Below are 17,779 nucleotides of genomic sequence, written 5' to 3'. Positions count from 1 at the left end.
TCTTACCTCCAAAATTCTGTCCCCTGATTGTAGGCGGCCATCTTTTATTGCTGCTCCCTTTGGTAAAATGTTTTTTACAAAAATGGGACCAGGACCATGTATGGAAGAGTCTCTGGTAACCACAGTGAAACCAAGTCCTTCAGGGCCTAGTGTATAAGAACAGGAAAATGTATAGTCATCTGAGTAATATTATATTCAATTTTACAGTAAGATCTACCTAATTTAGACTAATATAGAATCAGCAAAATATTTACATTCTGAGACATTTTAAATATGCTTCAGTTATTTGGGTTTCAGATGCAGATTATAGTTCCTGACAGGCCATGACGGTATCAAAGTGAACTTAGAGCCCAATCCAGATGTGTAACACTTTGGCTTATTCAGGTTCTAGAAGAAATGCACATGTTATCCAGATGCCCAGGAGATTGATTTCTCAATAAACCATAACCTGACTTCATACTTTCTGAGAAGCAAAAGGCCATTTGACTTAAGTTCTGTTAGCCTCTTAAATGAGCTGGACAACCTGTGGCTGAGCCCTCTACTTGTGGCTCAATTCCCTGTACTGCTGCATCCCACTGTCTGGTCAGCAAGCATCTTGCTGCTCCTGTCCTGTCTTCTTGCATCTCCAATTTCTCCCTTCTCATGTATTTTTTACTCAGTCTAAAGGTATGCTCAGATTTCTCTACCCTGAAGGATCCTTACTTCCATCTTACTGCTTCTTCCAGCTTCCATCACCAGTGAGCTACTCATGACCATCTCCGTTGGTCTAGCTTTGATGATTCCCACCATTTTCTTGAAATTGACTCTCTCTTTGGTTTTCATGTCTTTATTTTCTGATTATTTTCCTATCTTTGATCATATCACATCCATCATTCTCTCTAAATCTTACCCATTATCCTGCCATGAAGCCATAGATGTTCCCCAAGGATCTGTCCTGGACCAATTTGTCCCCTAGACTCCCTGCCTTGGCCAGCTCCTGCATCCAAATATATCTTCCAGTGAAACAGACCTACATCTTTATGGCTCTAATGTCTGTTTCTGATGTCAGCTTCCTAGAAGTCATCATGCACATTTCAAACTTCACTACATACCTCCCTCTCCAATCCAGATTCTGACCTTTTCAAATATCCTCATCTACTTAAAATTCTAATTTCTAGCAATGACATCTCCATTATGCAACTTGATCTGGCTGAAAAACTTCAGCAATCACTGTAATTCTTCTCTTTTTTCCTTCCTACAACCAGTCATTTATTAAGGCATGCCTAGTATGTTTCCACCTTTAGACAGATGCAATGCACCCTTTACTTAACCTTTGTTGTTTGGCCTTGTCTTCAGTGTATCTTTTTGCTGTCAGATTAATCTTGCTAAAGTACAGATGTGACGTCGTATCTTTCATTTTTGCATTCAAGGCTTTGTAATACATTTTTAAGGTGATTCTGTGTCTGATTCATTTTTCTATACACAAAGCACCCAAATCTGTGTCTTCCACATAGCTGGATCATTTGAACAAAAAATACAACTGAGGCATTTAAATAAAAAAACTGATTGATATGTACACTGAAGTATTTTTATATGTACTAGTCAATGCATTTTATTCCCAGAATAGAATTCTTATAGGTGAATGAAGTTTTGATCAGAGAATCTTTCCAGAATTGTTTTCATATCCTAATTAAAGATACATTATTTGTTTCCGAAAGACATTTATAGTTTTTCTAAAACTACCTTGTGACCATAAATTCTCTATTAATTCAGACAAGAATCTATAAGATCTTGGTTTCTTTTGAATTGTCTTGAAAAACACAGAATTTCAGAAGGTTGCAATGGGGGAAGGGAATATCAAACAGAGGTTACAAAATGAACAAAAGCACAGAAGCGCATGAATGCGTATGTATGTGTGTATAATACTGCATAAAGATGCATGTACACACATGATCTCTTCTCACTGATCTGTGCTTGAAATGGATAGAAAAGTTGAAAAAGATGAATAAAGATTGTACATGCTTTTGAAATTAGGTATGTTTTAAATAAATGTTTGCGATGTTGAATCAGAGAAATTAGTAAACATTACCTATTTGCTTTCTGAGGAGTAAAATTTGTTGTTATAAGACTGTCTTAGAAAAACAATACGCTTTTTGGACATGGCCTAAAGGATGCTTCAAGAATCACTAATCGTGCTCAGAAAAGGGACAACTGAATTTTCGTGCCTATTTAGTGTTAAGTTGTAATACAATATTGCTCTGTTGATATCAGGTTTGCAATGATTCTTTCCACTCCCCAAAATGTCTTTATTATTTTCCTCTTTAAAATAATCTATAAGCTCTGAAGAAAAGAATAAAAAAGTACAATTTCAAGAAATTTAAGTTACCTAAGTATACACTGAAATCTATTCTTTGATACAATTAAATGAAGGGAGAATTAACTAAATTAGCCTTAATGCATTTCTCTTAACCAATTTTACATGTTACAATAATAGAATGCTATTAGGCATAATTTAATAATTACCTTTCTTTAGGTCAATCTTAATTTTCTTTGCATTTTTCTTGCTGCCAAATCCCATGAGAGGGGAGAGTGAGGGAGAGGATGGTTTTCCTCCTAGCCTTGGTACTCGGGGACTCTTGTTTTGTTGCAGGCAAGTTGATGCATCTGTTTCAGGACTTTCGGCTCCTGTGAGATTTGCTGTCTTTAGTCCCGATTTTCCATGGACAGGAGGCGGCGCTTTGGTTTTCAAAACGCCATCATTGTTACCAAAAATGTTAAGAGGTCCAATGACTGATTTTTCATACTGTTCACGGTTTTGCGGAGGAAGCACGTGGAGGAGCACGCTTGGGGATTTCATTGCCTGGCGGAAGACATCCTGAGCCCTGGAAAGAGAGTTGATAAATGTAGGATGACCCTGCTTTGAGGTGCAGCATCTTCTAAAATACCCCAGCAGGATGGCAACCAAGAGCAACACAGTGGATAATCATAGGAGACACGATCAATATTCCTAACAGAATGACCTTGCCAACTACATACTAGTTACCACTTACTACTTGCCCACTCAGTGCCCCTGCACCGAGTTATACATGCATTATTACCATGCATCCTTCTCTAATTTAACAAGCATGTTAGGTAAGTATAACTAGCTTTCATTTCACAGACATGGAAGTTGAGGCTCAGAGAGATGAAATAATTTGTCCAATGACCCACAGCTTTTATACGTTTCTAAAGATGAAAATCTAACCAGAAGTGATTACCACAGTGAATATAAAAAACAAAATAATTTGATATTTTGGACCAGATCATTAGTTAGGTTTCTTTTAGGACATCCTTCTAAAGTACAGATCTTTTCTAACATGCGTTGTGTTACACAAGTTCATGTTTGACACCCATGTTTGCTCATGGAGACATTTTGGCAGGTGCCTTGCCTGTGCCTAAATGTCTCAGTGGAATCTCAATCCAACATGCACCCTTCCTGTTAGTCTCACATAGAGCAACTGCGTTTTCCACTTTTATGACTTAGCGCTTTGTGTTCTTCCTCAAACTTCTTATAACATTTTCTCCCCTTCTTCCTCATGCCTCTAGATGCCCTGTGCCCAGTTCAAATGACTACTTTTCCCAGTCTTTCTTGCCCAGAAGATATAAATGAAGGCATTAAAGGAAAGCTCTTTAGAAGAGGCTGATTCAGTAGAGAGATAAAAACTTTTATTGTTCTCCTGTTTCTCTTCCTTATTTCCTGAAACTCAGAAGTGACTGAGGCAATTCAGCAGCCATCTTGTGCCCATTTTTCCACTGAACGATAGTAGCCACATGGCAAGATGAAAGCAGAAAACGGAAGCCGCCTGACCCGCTGATGGCTGTGCAGCTGCCGCAGTAACTATGGAGTGCGAGTGCCCTCTTCCACGCTTGCTTGTTGTTAGGAAAAATTAATGTTAATCTTGTTTCAGCTACTCTTATTTCAGGTCTCTGTTCCTAGCAGCCATAGCACATAATAACTAATCATAACCCCGACTGCAATCTGATTCCTCAAACTCTATCCCGTACCCCCGTTTCTGAAGTGCTTAATTCCGCAAATTGTTAGGGGAGAAGGAAGATTTCCCATAGGCCACCTAACTCCTGTGGTCAGTTCCCCTATTATTTTTGCTAGCATAGGAATCAGTTTCTACTCCATACTAACTCTATACAAAATTTTTATGAGTCTCACTTTCCACCTCTATAAAATAGAAGTAATGACTGCTTTGCATAATTATCAAGTCCTTGTGAAAAAGCACAGTAGTATATTAAAAGATTATTACTAATAATAATTATAGTTTTGCCTATCATTATTTTAACACAATAGATTCTTCTAAGGTCTCATTTCTTTTCATACTTAGCAGCCAGTACCCACTCTTCCTCTACCCACAACCGCTCATCTTTGTCCACATGCACACATACAATATTGACAACTAATGCCCAGAGAGAAGATGTATTAGGACCTGTTTTGGTCAGAAACAAGAGGGTGGTGATGATTCCCAAGGATTATTAGTACTTAGTCCTTTGGTCCAGAATCCCACTGCAATGCCAACATACATTAAAAAAAATATGCATCAGATTACTATACACTCTAATTCCTGTGTACAGGAAGCCATTCCCTTAACATTTTCACATGCAGAGAGATGATTTCTTGAGGGAGACAGTATTTATTTATTTATTTATTCATTTTGAAGATGGAGTCTTTCCCTGTCGCCTAGGGTGGAGTGCAAAGGCACAATCTCACCTCACTGCAACCTCCGTCTCCCAGGTTCAAGCGATTATCCTGCCTCAGCCTCCTGAGTAGCTGGGATTACAGGTGCGTACCACCAAGCCTGCCTAATTTTCTTTTGCATGTTTAGTAGAGATGGGGTTTTATCATTTTGGCCAGGCTGGTCTTGATCTCCTGACCTCATGATCCACCCACCTTGACCCCCCAAAGTGCTGGGATTACAGGCGTGAGTCACTGCACCTGGCCAAGAGATGGTATTTTAATTTTATTTTTTTCTGTTTGTTTCTATGATTCAGTGAGTCCTCAGACATCTCTCACAGATTTTTTAGCTTAAGGAAGACTGCTGACACAAAGTAAGTTAATTAATAAGCTGAACTAACAGTCTGTGAAAAGAGCCATTAAATACCAGTTTAACTGACCCATAGCGCAAGAAAAACAAACCCGTTGAACGACGTCCCAGTAAAGACAGCCAGGCAGGAAGGCTTGTGATATTCTGTAGTTTAGCATTCTCAGACCTGCCAGAGACATGTGTGGGCCACCTTTGAGTAGGCTAAAACATTAGAAGCATTTGAAAATGGATGTCCTGGATCGTTCAAAGGGAAGTGACTAGAAATTCTACCTACTATTTTGATCATAATGAGTTCAGTAATGATTATAACCATGCTAGGGATCAACAGAGTAAATAAAACAATGAAAAAATGCTTACTGAGCAAACGTTTTGTCTACGAGATCCACACTGTTGATTTTTACAATACATTCATTTTCGTGAAATAGTCCCTCCCGCTTGGACCTGCTGTTTTCTTCTACGCCTCGGATGAAGAGTCCTAGAATCCTAAATGCAAAATTTAGATTGAAACATAATTACTGAATAATAAATGCTAATTATTTCTCCACTTGCAACTGTTCAGAAATACTATTGATTTCTATTTACAAAAGAAATTATACTTCATATTCAGGCAACTGTTTGTTATTTTAATCCCTAATCCAAAAAAGCCAAAACTCACTACAGGACAAAAAGCCCTTCTAGATAAATATGCATAAGTACTAACATCAATCTGAGACTTCATTTCTCATGCTCGCAGTAAACTTATTGAAAGGCTAGTTTAGTGGAGTTGACACCAAAGACTTGTGGTTTGGAGAAGGGCATCAAACCTGACTATAATAAGTAAGTCTGAGTTAGTGCCAACACGGCAACGTGATGTTTTGCAGTGGGAGAGCATTAGGGTATTCACAGTAATTGTTTTGCAGTCTTACTACCTATTCTAATAATTTGCATTTTAAGAAGTAAACAAACATTTAAGCTCAGATCATATTACTCAGTTTAGAAGGAAGCTGGATCCCATTTGTTGGTGCTACCAAATCAAGTATGTGTTGGGCATTTTCTGTGTGCTCAGGATGGAGGAGTCTGAGACAAAGCTGTAGGGCCAGGACCAGGTAACTTCAGTATACATTTGGGGTACAGCTGAAGTCCAAAAACTAAAGACATTAACAAGCCTAGAGTCTTCAAAAATATGAGAGCTAACTAGATGGGAGACCAGTGCCACACACAAAGGCTTTGAACAGTCAATGAATTTAATCTGATGGACCTGGAGGGGGGCATCCAGTAGCCCCTACTTCCAAACAGGGCAGCGACATGATGAAGGCAGGCTTTGGGAAGAGTTGTCTGAAATTTCAACCAAGAAGAGGCTAATTTAGAGAGGATACCAAGGGGCTTCCGGATTTTTGTGGTTGTAGCTTAGAATCAGGAGGAGGTTGGAAGAGAAGGAGAGAAGGAAGAGAACTATAGCCATAAGAATTAAAATTGTGTGTGTGTGTGTGTGTGTGTACATTCGTACACAATTCTGTTATATACATCAACCAAAACTAAACCAAAAACCGTAAGAAATGGAACTTATACGTATTTTCATTATTTCTCATTTGTGGGATTTCCCTTCTCTTTGTGATATGACAGGGCTTAGCTGTGTCCCAGAGTAAGAAAGATAGATATGTCCTGCAAGAGGAGTCTGCTAGATTTGGAGAAACTGTGATCTATGCTTTATCAATCCTCTTGTTTTTCTACTTTGTCACTCTCTTTTGTATAAAAACCATGTGTGCTATTACAAAATACCTTCACATTAAATTTCAAATCTAAATAAAACATGAGCACATTTTATGTGTAAATAACAGGGTCAGCCATAGAAAAGGGCAATCTATAATGCAAGTATCAGAGAAAGCAGTCCTTCTGTTTGGAGTGGCCACGGAGTTGAGCCTCTGCCCCCTTAATGAGCTCCCATCTTCTCAAGACCTCAACAGGCATAGCAGTGATATTTGGGTCTCCACTTCGAAAATGTTAAATGAATACAGCATGCTGCTGCAGGAGAGAGAACAGCAAGCAGTCACGCCATCTATTGCAGGGAAGGCTCAGGGTCATAGGCACAAGTGTGCAGTGGGGTCTTGTGGTTCATTTCCTAGTTCTAGTAGGTTAGCAAATTAATCATATTCTGTGTTACTTTAATCTTGAAACACAGTATTAAAAATTTAACTATTTGACACATTAAAATAATAGATCAAAATTGTGTTGCTTTTTTTTCCCCTAAATTAAACAGCATCCTAAGAGTCCACATTTTGGATTTCTGTTAGGGTGGATTCACAATAACTTGATCCATTAGGAGGCTCACATGTGGTTATACACTTGTTTATGTAAGTGATATTTTTTTTAACAAGCATTCAAGTCTTCCTTTAATTTAATTCAGTACATCATCAGTCATGTAATGTTACTCCCTAGGATTTAATTTCACATTTTGGGAGATGAATTAATTCTTTCGGGCCACTGGGTTGCAATTTAGCTGGCATATTACAACTGGAGTATGCTATGTGAACCTCACTGATCTAAATAATCTAACTTTCCATGAAAAATTTATTGACAGAATAAGCCCAACTGTAAAACCCATGTGTCAGAGGTAATTTCGGTAAAATGTAAAACTGACTGATTTTATTAGTTTGGTCCCTGGCAACAAACCACTTCTGCCCTCTCTGCTCCATGGAAGGGATAGATTCCCTCCAGTTTGATTTCATCCAGACCACTATGAGAAGGCTCAGAAAACAATACCTCATTATCCTCTTTGCCCTAAACTGGTGGGCTGTGGTAGCTGTCTCATTTGGGACCAAGACTCACAGAATTCAAAGATTAATGCTGTCGAGAAGTTATAGGCCGAGACTAACCAGTTAATTTGCATTAATGAGCAGTGATAAAGGATGCTGAAATCCACAGCCTCACAGAATTAGAGGGGTAACAATTCTTTTTGCTCTTCTAATCATCATTTAGGCACCAACATCTTCTCCTTGCCCCTTTCCTGTTCTTTCCCCAATGTCACACAGCCTGTGACCACCAGCTTAGTATTTTTGTTTGAACATCTCTTCACACAGTCTTTATTAGCTTTCATTCAGCCCCTGTTCTCTCTCCTGTTTAGCTGTCTTCCCTATGAAACTGAGGCCTATTATGCTACCTGTACTGAAACAAATTAATTTATGTTTTTAATTCACAAAAAAACATTGATTTTTAAAATATGAATAAAATTAAGTTGTGTTTTAGTTGCAAGAACTTTGGAGTTTTTTTATGTTTGTTTTGTTTTTACTGGGAAAGCCAATGGCCCTCAATACAAGCAGCATTCAGCATCCCTCTGCGATGCTATCTAATGGATTCATTGAGGCTTTATCTAGTAGAGCAGCCACCATAGTTTACTTAGGATGATCTAACTTAGATTAGGTTTCTTATTCAACAACAGGTGTGGCAACAGTTTTCTAAAAGAAAAAAAAAATAGAAGGCAAAGTCAATTACAGTAATCTTAGTAAAAAATTAAATGTAAATTCCAATTTAAGATAATGGCACATACCAATAAATGGAAGGAAATTAAGAGCAAAGTATAGCACTATGACCTCAGCGAAGCCCCTGTGCTCACACAGTGAAACCATATGGCATTATGAAGTCAGACACTTGTCTGACATGCTCTATACGCAGTTTCATCTAGACACATGGGTTGAGTTAAGTATGCTGTTTCAGCCTGTACTCATTACTTCTTAACTTTTATTGGCTCATGTCTCCACTTCCATAGCATTTTTAATGTTTTTTAATTAAATTTCCTTTCTATAATACTGGTGGATAGCAAAAAAAATAATAGAACTATTTCACCAAGTTACTGAACAGTTAACCATGAACTTATAATAAAACTGCATTTCTGAATCAGGCTTTTTGGTTTTAGCCAAAATAATCATCATACTGATGATTTACACATTCATACATTATGTGGTTTACAAGGAACTTTCACATTTTTAATGTTATTTAATCACCATAACCTTGATGTAAAGTAGGTACTCAAAAGAGGCAAGTTTAGGGGACTTGATCAAGGTTATAAAAAAGAACACTGGGATTCAAATCCAATAGTTCTGAAACCACGTCCAGTACTCTTTCTTCTATTCTACAAGGTTTGTGCTAGGAATCAGAACCAGGAAGGAGGAGGGAGGGAATCAATAAAGCTTAGTGTATTTCCCTCGTTTGAAGTGAGAGAATGTGATTTCTGAGCTATAGGATCAGCTTGTTTTCTGAACTATTGAAAATGAAGTATAGCGACTGCCACACTGTATATTTTCTCATTTTTGGAAATTGGGAAGATCTTGTGTTCTATCCCAGCATCATTAAACTAAAGAGCCTGGTCATTTAACAGCTCTGGTAGTTCACAAAGCTCTGTTAGTATACTTCTGCCAAAAGTTATTAGAATTTCTCATGACAACCGAGTAAATATTCACCCTATCTATCAAAACCAACCTCAGTTTGTCCTATGCCATAACCCATAACATTTATAAACACACTTATTAACACATACAGGAAATGAGACAATAAGAGCTGCTAGCTTTTTGGTTCATTTCTTTTTGGGAACATTCATTCCAGTGAGAGCCTGGCATCAGATGTTATTTGCAAAAAAAAAAAAAGGTGATGACTTCGCAATTACAGGTAGCAGATGGCTACCTGCTGAATGTGATGCCAACCCAAATACCATGACTAAATCTGTTCTTTTTGCTATAGGGCATACTGAATTGAATAAATATTCAGAATCACTAAATTAATACTATATAACCTTTGGGAAAATTTTATTTCTTGAAAGAACAATGAAGTGAGAAGTTAGGGGAGCTGGATTTTGTGTGACCTTGGGAAATCAATTGACTTGTCTCATCTGTGATATCCTAAACTAAAATAAGGAATCCCCCCTTTTCAATGATGTTTTTAAGAAAATAAATTCAGTAAATTAACTGCAATCATGTCATGTTGGTGAAAAACTGATTTTAAGTTTCTGACAACCCTTGTCAATATCAGTCTAGTGCTAAATGTGGTCGTTTTATTACAAAGTGACATAATATTTAAAACAAGTTCAGTACAATTGTTTTAACAGGGCTAATATGAACTCTGAGGCACACATTTTAATTTCCATCAAGAGAACAGTCTTTAAATCCAGTTAGACAGATGTAAATTTCAAGAAGTGTTGATACAATCTACAATGCCATTTTTACCAGTGTGGATTTAGCAACATAATGTGTTAAAAATTCCAAAAAGATGTGGTAAATTATTTTTAATTGACTAAATTATATTTTAGGAAAATACAGCATGATGACACGTTGCTTCTGTAAAGCCATCATACATACACAGCATCAGATATAGCTACTTAAAATGTTAGAATATTTATTATTCTAAATGCTACATACTTGAGGAATAACAGGATATACCAATTTAGAATTATTATACTCACTTGTTGAAGCATATTCTGGAATATCAAAAAAATTCAGTTGCAACATTTGTCTAACAATATGTTAATATCTTTGCCAAGGATCTGTTTACTATGTGTCACTGACAAGGATACTTTAAGGAAGTATTTCATAATTAAGTGTAAATGGAGAAACTGTGGCTGATTTTTTCCCCCATTACATCCTAAAGTCAATTATTGTCTTTTGTTTCCAACACTTAAGTGGCCAACAAAAGTATGTCTTGAGGTATCCATTTGAATAACAGAATTCACCTTTAATCTCCTTCTGAAAAATATTTGGGAAAAGGAGCTCAAATCAGGGTTTTCATTAGCACGAGCTTCTAGAATGAGAAAAACATCTTACCTTCCACTCAGAGATGAAAAGAAGGGCACTACATGTATTCCCAATGGGCCTCCTTCCCCAGAAATCTCCACTGTTCTTGTCATATCACTGGGACAGAAAAAAACAAGAGCACAAATGAGCGTCTCCTAAAAAACAGAGAAGGCACATCTAAAACACACACACACACACACACACACACACACACACACACACACACCCACCCCACTCAGATTATATCAACTAATATAACTTCAACAGCAGAGACTAAGTCAAAAGAATACATAATTTATTGGTATGTTCAGATGATCCAGAAAACAAAATGTTTAAAAGGCTCTCTGATTTCTTATGTTTACTCCTAGAAGAGGAACAAATGGAAATGACTACCTACAAAAATACCTTCCTACTTAACTTAATCTGCATAAGTCAACATATTTTAAAAGAGGTACACAAAAATTAAAATTTTCCCCATTGAAACACACTTGAAAATTACTGTACAGATCATACAAAACACAGAAGAAAGCACATTGATGCTTCAGCATAAAGTAGGCTTCTTCTCTGGAACAGAGGAAAAATGAAATAAAATACTTATTAGAGAAAGCACAGAATTACATGTTATAATGCTGTGAAGCCACAGTTGGTAATACATATGGGCATGTTCAAAGCAATATAAATCAAAACTCAAACTTGCTTTTCAATAAAACATCAGTTATATTCAAGAGAACAATTCCAAATTTTCACCTCCTATATTTTTTTAAAGGTAGAAAAAGAGGTTGCAAAGCCTGAAGAAAATGTATTATAGAAAGAAATAGAAAACCTGACCTGCCTAACCTACCCCAGATTAAGGAAAGGATGAACTAGAAACATTAATAGATTGTGTATATGACTGAAATATGGAAGGCACTGGGAGCTTTTGAGTAATAAAGAGTAGAACTACCAAGTTTTCATAAAGATGAAAAATAATAACTGTGAATGATTACTGGTTCCTTTAATCCCAGGGAGAAAATATAATTGTCAGAAGAAAATAATAAAGTTGAAGCAAACATCCGCGTTATGGAAATTGTAAGCAGGTCTCCATTGTTTCCTATTTACATGAAAATGACCTGAAACTAGATGTCAAATTAAGAGCTACAGCTGCTACAAATGCTTTCTGCTCCAACATGAAAATGGTGAAATTTTGGCTTCTTGCTGGAAAGCTGAGAACAGCATTAAGCAAAATGTATGATGAATTCACTCTGCATGAAGTATTCCCTAAATTATCAGTAATCTAAAATAAATACATTAAATATATTCTCATCAGTGGATTAGGTTGATTTTTAATGTGTTTTCTTTGCAAGCTTATTATCATTAAGAAATGCAAAAAAAGAGCACACCAGTTTTCAGCATTTGTGGAATATGATGAAATTTCAAATCTGATAATAAATTTCAAATGAGTTTTACCCAGATATTGCTGATATATGTAAAACTTGCTCAGTCAAGCAGATTATGTCAGAGGCTTGGAATAAAAGCTAAAAACAAAACAAATCTTAGAGTGATAATACAGTATTAAATGATTCATCTCCATATATGTGAGGATATGAACATTCATATAAATATGTGTATATGGACTGGTATATATAGGTATGCATTACAAGGTCTGAATATAAAATGCTTGGTTGACAGAGAAAGTTGAATGGCTTTCAATAGACAAAAAAGCAATAAGTTTTATATAATAACAGAATTTATAGTGCATTTTTAGGTATTTGAGGAAGACTAAACCAAAAGCATTTGCACTCTAGGTTTACAATACTGCTTTTAAAGACTTTTATAAACAGAGATTCAAATTTTGCTTAGTCACTGAAAATTATTGCCCTTACCTTTATAACATATTTTTATAGTTTTGCACCGAAAGCACAACACAAATCTTTCCTAATAAATGTATCAAGTATCCACATGCTGAGAGATAGCATCCATATGTAATATACAGAGGCGTTTGGAATGTGTTTAGTCTGTTATAGACTTTAAGTTTTCAGCTTAAGAATTTTTAGCATACCTTTTATGAATTCTCATTTTTTTTCTATTTCACAAATATTTCTTTACTCCCACTCAAAATCCCTTCTATAAGATTAATAAATTATATGTATCATACTGATACCTACTCTTTAGCAATCATTAATAATGTGTTTTTACATTCACTTAAGAAAGTCAAACATATTTAAGTAGCCAATCTTTTTAAAAAAACATAAAAAATTTGTGAGAATGGAGTTTTAAAAGTTGACTTTATTTTATGAGAATCTCCTTTCAATATCTCAAAATAAATTTTTTATTCTACCATCACACACAATAGTTGCAATTTTGTAGCTAGAATTGTTCTGATAACTTGTAAATTATTATCACAAAAATAGTACTATCCCAGAAAAAAAGCCTAAAAGACTTTTCGATTTTGTTTACTGTAATGTATAAGCACTTACAGAAAGTTAGATCTGTTTAATAAAGATAAGTAATATAATTTTACATAGACCATGTCTCATCATGTTCTCTATAAAATGTTACTCATTATTTGTTTCAAGATGAAAAGGAGAACATTTGAAAAATAATGCTCCATCGACCAGTTCACATATTTTTATTTATTTTAAAAGAGAAAACAACCCGCAGTGCTAGAAATACTTGATGGAGTTCTGTTCCATAGAGATCTCTATATATACAGTCTTCATGGAAGAGAAACACAGCAAGTAGGACTGGACACATTTATATGACTACATATCTCATAAAGTGAGATTATACAAAGACATGAAAATAGGCTACTAATGCTCTTTGTTTAGATAAACTCTAGAGTAGAATTCAGGGACTGGTGAACAGGAAATGTGCACATTTATGTTTTAGAGGACACTATAGTAGCTAGAAAATAAGCTAGAAGGTTGATTTAAAATGGAAAATATGAGCGCACCCAAGATGGCCGAATAGGAACAGCTCCAGCCTCCAGCTCCCAGTGTGAGTGACACAGAAGATGAGTGACACCTGCATTTTCAACAGAGGTACTGGGTTCATCTCACTGGGGCATGTCGGAAGTTGGCGCTGGTCTGCGGGTGCAGCCTGAACAGCAAGAGCTGAAGCAGGGAGAGGCATCACCTCACCTGGGAAGCGCAGGGGGAAGGGAATTCCTTTTCCTAGCCAAAGGAAATTGAGACACACAACACCTGGATAATCAGGTAACTCCCACCCTAATACTGTGCTTTACCAAGGGTCTTAGCAAACGGCACAAAAGGAGATTATATCCCACACCTGGCTCAGAGGGTCCCACGCCCACGGAGCCTCCCTCATCGCTAGCACAGCAGTCTGAGATCTAACTGCAAGGTGGCAGCGACGCTGGGGGAGGGGCGCCCACCATTGCTGAGGCTTAAGTAGGTAAACAAAGCCACGGGGAAGCTTGAATTGGGTGGAGCCCAACACAGCTCAAGGAGGCCGGCCTGCCTCTGTAGACTCCACCTCTGAGGACAGGGCATAGCTAAACAAAAAGCAGCAGAAACCTCGGCAGAGGTAAATGTCCCTGACAGCTTTGCAGAGAGCTATGTATCTCCCAGCACGGAGACTGAGATCTGAGAATGGACAGATTGCCTGCTAAAGTGGGTCCCTGACCCCTGAGTAGCCTAACTGGGAGACATCCCCCACTAGGTGCAGAATGCCACTTCACACCTCACACGGTCCCAGAGACGAAGCTTCCAGAGCAAGAAGCAGACAGCAACACTCACTGTTCAGCAATATTCTATCTTCTGCAGCCTCCGCTGCTGATACCCAGGCAAACAGGGTCTGGAGTGGACCTCAAGCAAACTCCAACAGACCTGCAGCTGAGGGTCCTGACTGTTAGAAGGAAAACTAACAAACAGAAAGGACACCTACACCAAAACCCCATCAGTATGTCACTATCATCACAGACCAAAGGCAGATAAAACCACAAAGATGGGGAAAAAGCAGTGCAGAAAAGCAGGAAATTCAAAAAATCAGAGTGCATCTCCCCCTCCAAAGGAACGCAGCTCATTGCCAGCAACGGAACAAAGCTGGATGGAGAATGACTTTCATGAGTTGAGAGAAGAAGGCTTCAGTTGATCAAACTTCTCAGAGCTAAAGAAGGAACTATATAACCAGTGCAAAGAAATTAAAAATGTTGAAAAAAGATCTGACGAACGGCTAACTAGAATAACCAATGTAGAGAAGTCCTTAAAAGAACTGATAGAGATGAAAACCATAACACGAGAACTATGTGACAAATGCACAAGTTTCAGTAACTGACTTGATCAACTGGAAGAAAGAGTATCAGCGTATGAAGATCAAATGAATGAAATGAAGTGAGAAGAGAAGTGTAGAGAAAAAAGAGTAAAAAGAAATGAACAAAGCCTCCAAGAAATATGGGATTATGTGAAAAGACCAAATCTATGTCTGATTGGTGTGCCTGAAAGTGACAGGGAAAATGGAACCAAGTTGGAAAACACTCTGCAGGATATCATCCAGGAAAACTTCCCCAAATTAGTAAGGCAGGTCAGCATTCAAATTCAGGAAACACAGAGAATGCCACAAAGAGAAGAGCAACTCCAAGACACATAATTGTCAGATTCACCAAAGTTGAAATGAAGGAAAAAATGTTAAGGGCAGCCAGAGAGAAAGGTCGGGTAACCCACAAAGGGAAGCCCATCAGACTAACAGCAGATCTCTCGGCAGAAACTCTACAAGCCAGAAGAGAGTGGGGGCCAATATTCAACATTTTTAAAGAAAAGAATTTTCAACCCAGAATTTCATATCCAGCCAAACTAAGTTTCATAAGTGAAGGAGAAATAAAATCCTTTACAGATAAGCAAATGCTTAGAGATTTTGTCACCACCATGCCTGCCCTACAAGAGATCCTGAAGGAAGCACTAAACATGGAAAGGAATAACAGGTACAAGCTGTTGCAAAAACATGTCAAAATGTAAAGTCCATTGATGCTACGAAGAAACTGCATCAACTAGCAAACAAAATAACCAGCTAAAATCATAATGACAGGATCAAGTTCACACATAACAACATTAACCTTAAATGTAAATGGACTAAATGGTCCAACTAAAAGACACAGCTGGCAAATTGGATAAAGAGTCAAGATCCATCAGTTTGCTGTATTCAGGAGACCCATCTCACATGCAGAGACACACATAGGCTCAAAATAAAGGGATGGAGGAAGATCTACCAAGCAAATGGAAAACAAAAAACAGCAGGGGTTGCAATTCTAGTCTCTGATAAAACAGACTTTAACCAACAAAGATCAAAAGAGACAAAGAAGGCCATTACATAATGGTAAAGGCATCAATTCATCAGGAAGAGCTAGCTATCCTAAATATATATGCACCCAATACAGGAGCACCCAGATTCATAAAGCAAGTCCTTAGAGACCTACAAAGAGACTCAGACTCCCATACAATAATAATGGAAGACTTTAACACCCCACTGTCAACATTAGACAGATCAACAACACAGAAGGTAACAAGGATATCCAGCAATTGAATTCAACTCTGCACCAAGCGGACCTAATAGACATCTACAGAACTCTCCACCCCAAATCAACAGAATATACATTCTTCTCAGCACCACATCACACTTATTCCAAAACTGACCACACAGTTAGAGGTAAAGCACTCCTCAGCAAATGTAAAAGAACAGAAATTATAATAAAATGTCTCTCAGATCACAATGCAATCAAACTAGAACTCAGGACTAACAAACTCAATCAAAACCACTCAACTACATGGAAACTGAACAACCTGCTCCTCAATGACTACTGGGTACATAACAAAATGAAGGCAGAAATAAAGATGTTCTTTGAAACCAATGAGAACAAAGATGCAACATACTAGAATCTCTGGGACACATTTAAAGCAGTTTTTAGAGGGAAATTTATAGCACTAAATGCCCACAAGAGAAAGCAGGAAAGATCTAAAATTGACACCTTAACATTACAATTAAAAGAACTAGAGAAGCAAGAGCAAACACATTCAAAAGCTAGCAGAAGGCAAGAAATAACTAAGATCAGAGCAGAACTGAAGGAGATAGAGACACAAAAAACCCTCCAAAAAATCAATGAATCCAGGAGCTGGTTTTTTGAAAAGATCAACAAAATTGATAGACCGCTAGGAAGACTAATAAAGAAGAAAAGAGAAAAGAATCAAATAGACATAATAAAAAATGATAAAGGGGATATCACCACCGACCCCACAGAAATACAAAGTACCATCAGAGAATACTATAAACACCTCTACACAAATAAACTAGAAAACCTAGAAGAAATGCATAATTTCCTGGACACTTACACTCTCCCAAGACTAAACCAGGAAGAAGTTGAATCCTTGAATAGACCAATAGCAGGCTCTGAAATTGAGGCAATAATTAATAGCCTACTAACCAAAAAAGTGCAGGACCAGATGGATTCACAGCCAAATTCTACCAGAGGTACAAGGAGGAGTTATATTCCAATCAATAGAAAAAGAGGGAATCCTCCCTAATTCATTTTATGAGGCCAACATCATCCTGATACCAAAGCCTGACAGAGACACACAAAAAAGAGAATTTTAGACCAATATCCCTGATGAACATCAATGCAAAAATCCTCAATAAAATACTGGCAAACCGAATCCAGCAGCACATCAAAAAGCTTATCCACTATGATCGAGTAGGCTTCCTCCCTGGGATGCAAGGCTGGTTCAACATATGCAAGTCAATAAATGTAATCCAGCATATAAACGGAACCAAAGACAAAAACCACATGATTATCTCAATTGATGCAGAAAAGGCCTTTGACAAAATTCAACAGCCCTTCATGCTAAAAACTCGCAATAAATTCGGTATTGATGGGACATATCTCAATATAATAAGAGCTATTTATGACAAACCCACAGCCAATATCATACTGAATAGGCAAAAACTGGAAGCATTCCCTTTGAAAACTGG

General features: G+C 37.3%; 1 protein-coding gene across 5 annotated transcripts in view; it reads right to left on the bottom strand.

The window, feature by feature from the left end:
- PARD3B (par-3 family cell polarity regulator beta) overlaps positions 1 to 17,779 on the bottom strand; it is a 1,090,519-nt gene that overhangs the window by 505,902 nt on the left and 566,838 nt on the right. For all 5 annotated transcript variants that reach the window (XR_013402125.1, XM_015110772.3, XM_015110773.3 and 2 more), the window contains exons 6-9: positions 10,856 to 10,942; positions 5,427 to 5,552; positions 2,503 to 2,861; positions 7 to 146 (exon numbers count right to left, since the gene is read on the bottom strand). Coding sequence is in view for 4 of the 5 variants with exons in the window: in XM_015110772.3 (XP_014966258.3) it covers positions 7 to 146; positions 2,503 to 2,861; positions 5,427 to 5,552; positions 10,856 to 10,942 (712 nt within the window). In the remaining variant the exon portion in view is untranslated. The remainder of the gene's footprint in view (positions 1 to 6; positions 147 to 2,502; positions 2,862 to 5,426; positions 5,553 to 10,855; positions 10,943 to 17,779) is intronic.

This window comes from Macaca mulatta, chromosome 12 (assembly GCF_049350105.2).
Source record: "Macaca mulatta isolate MMU2019108-1 chromosome 12, T2T-MMU8v2.0, whole genome shotgun sequence".
Classification (NCBI taxonomy): Eukaryota; Metazoa; Chordata; class Mammalia; order Primates; family Cercopithecidae; genus Macaca; species Macaca mulatta.
The sequence above is the reverse complement of the archived record's forward strand: the minus strand, read 5'-3'. Positions and strand labels throughout refer to the sequence as shown.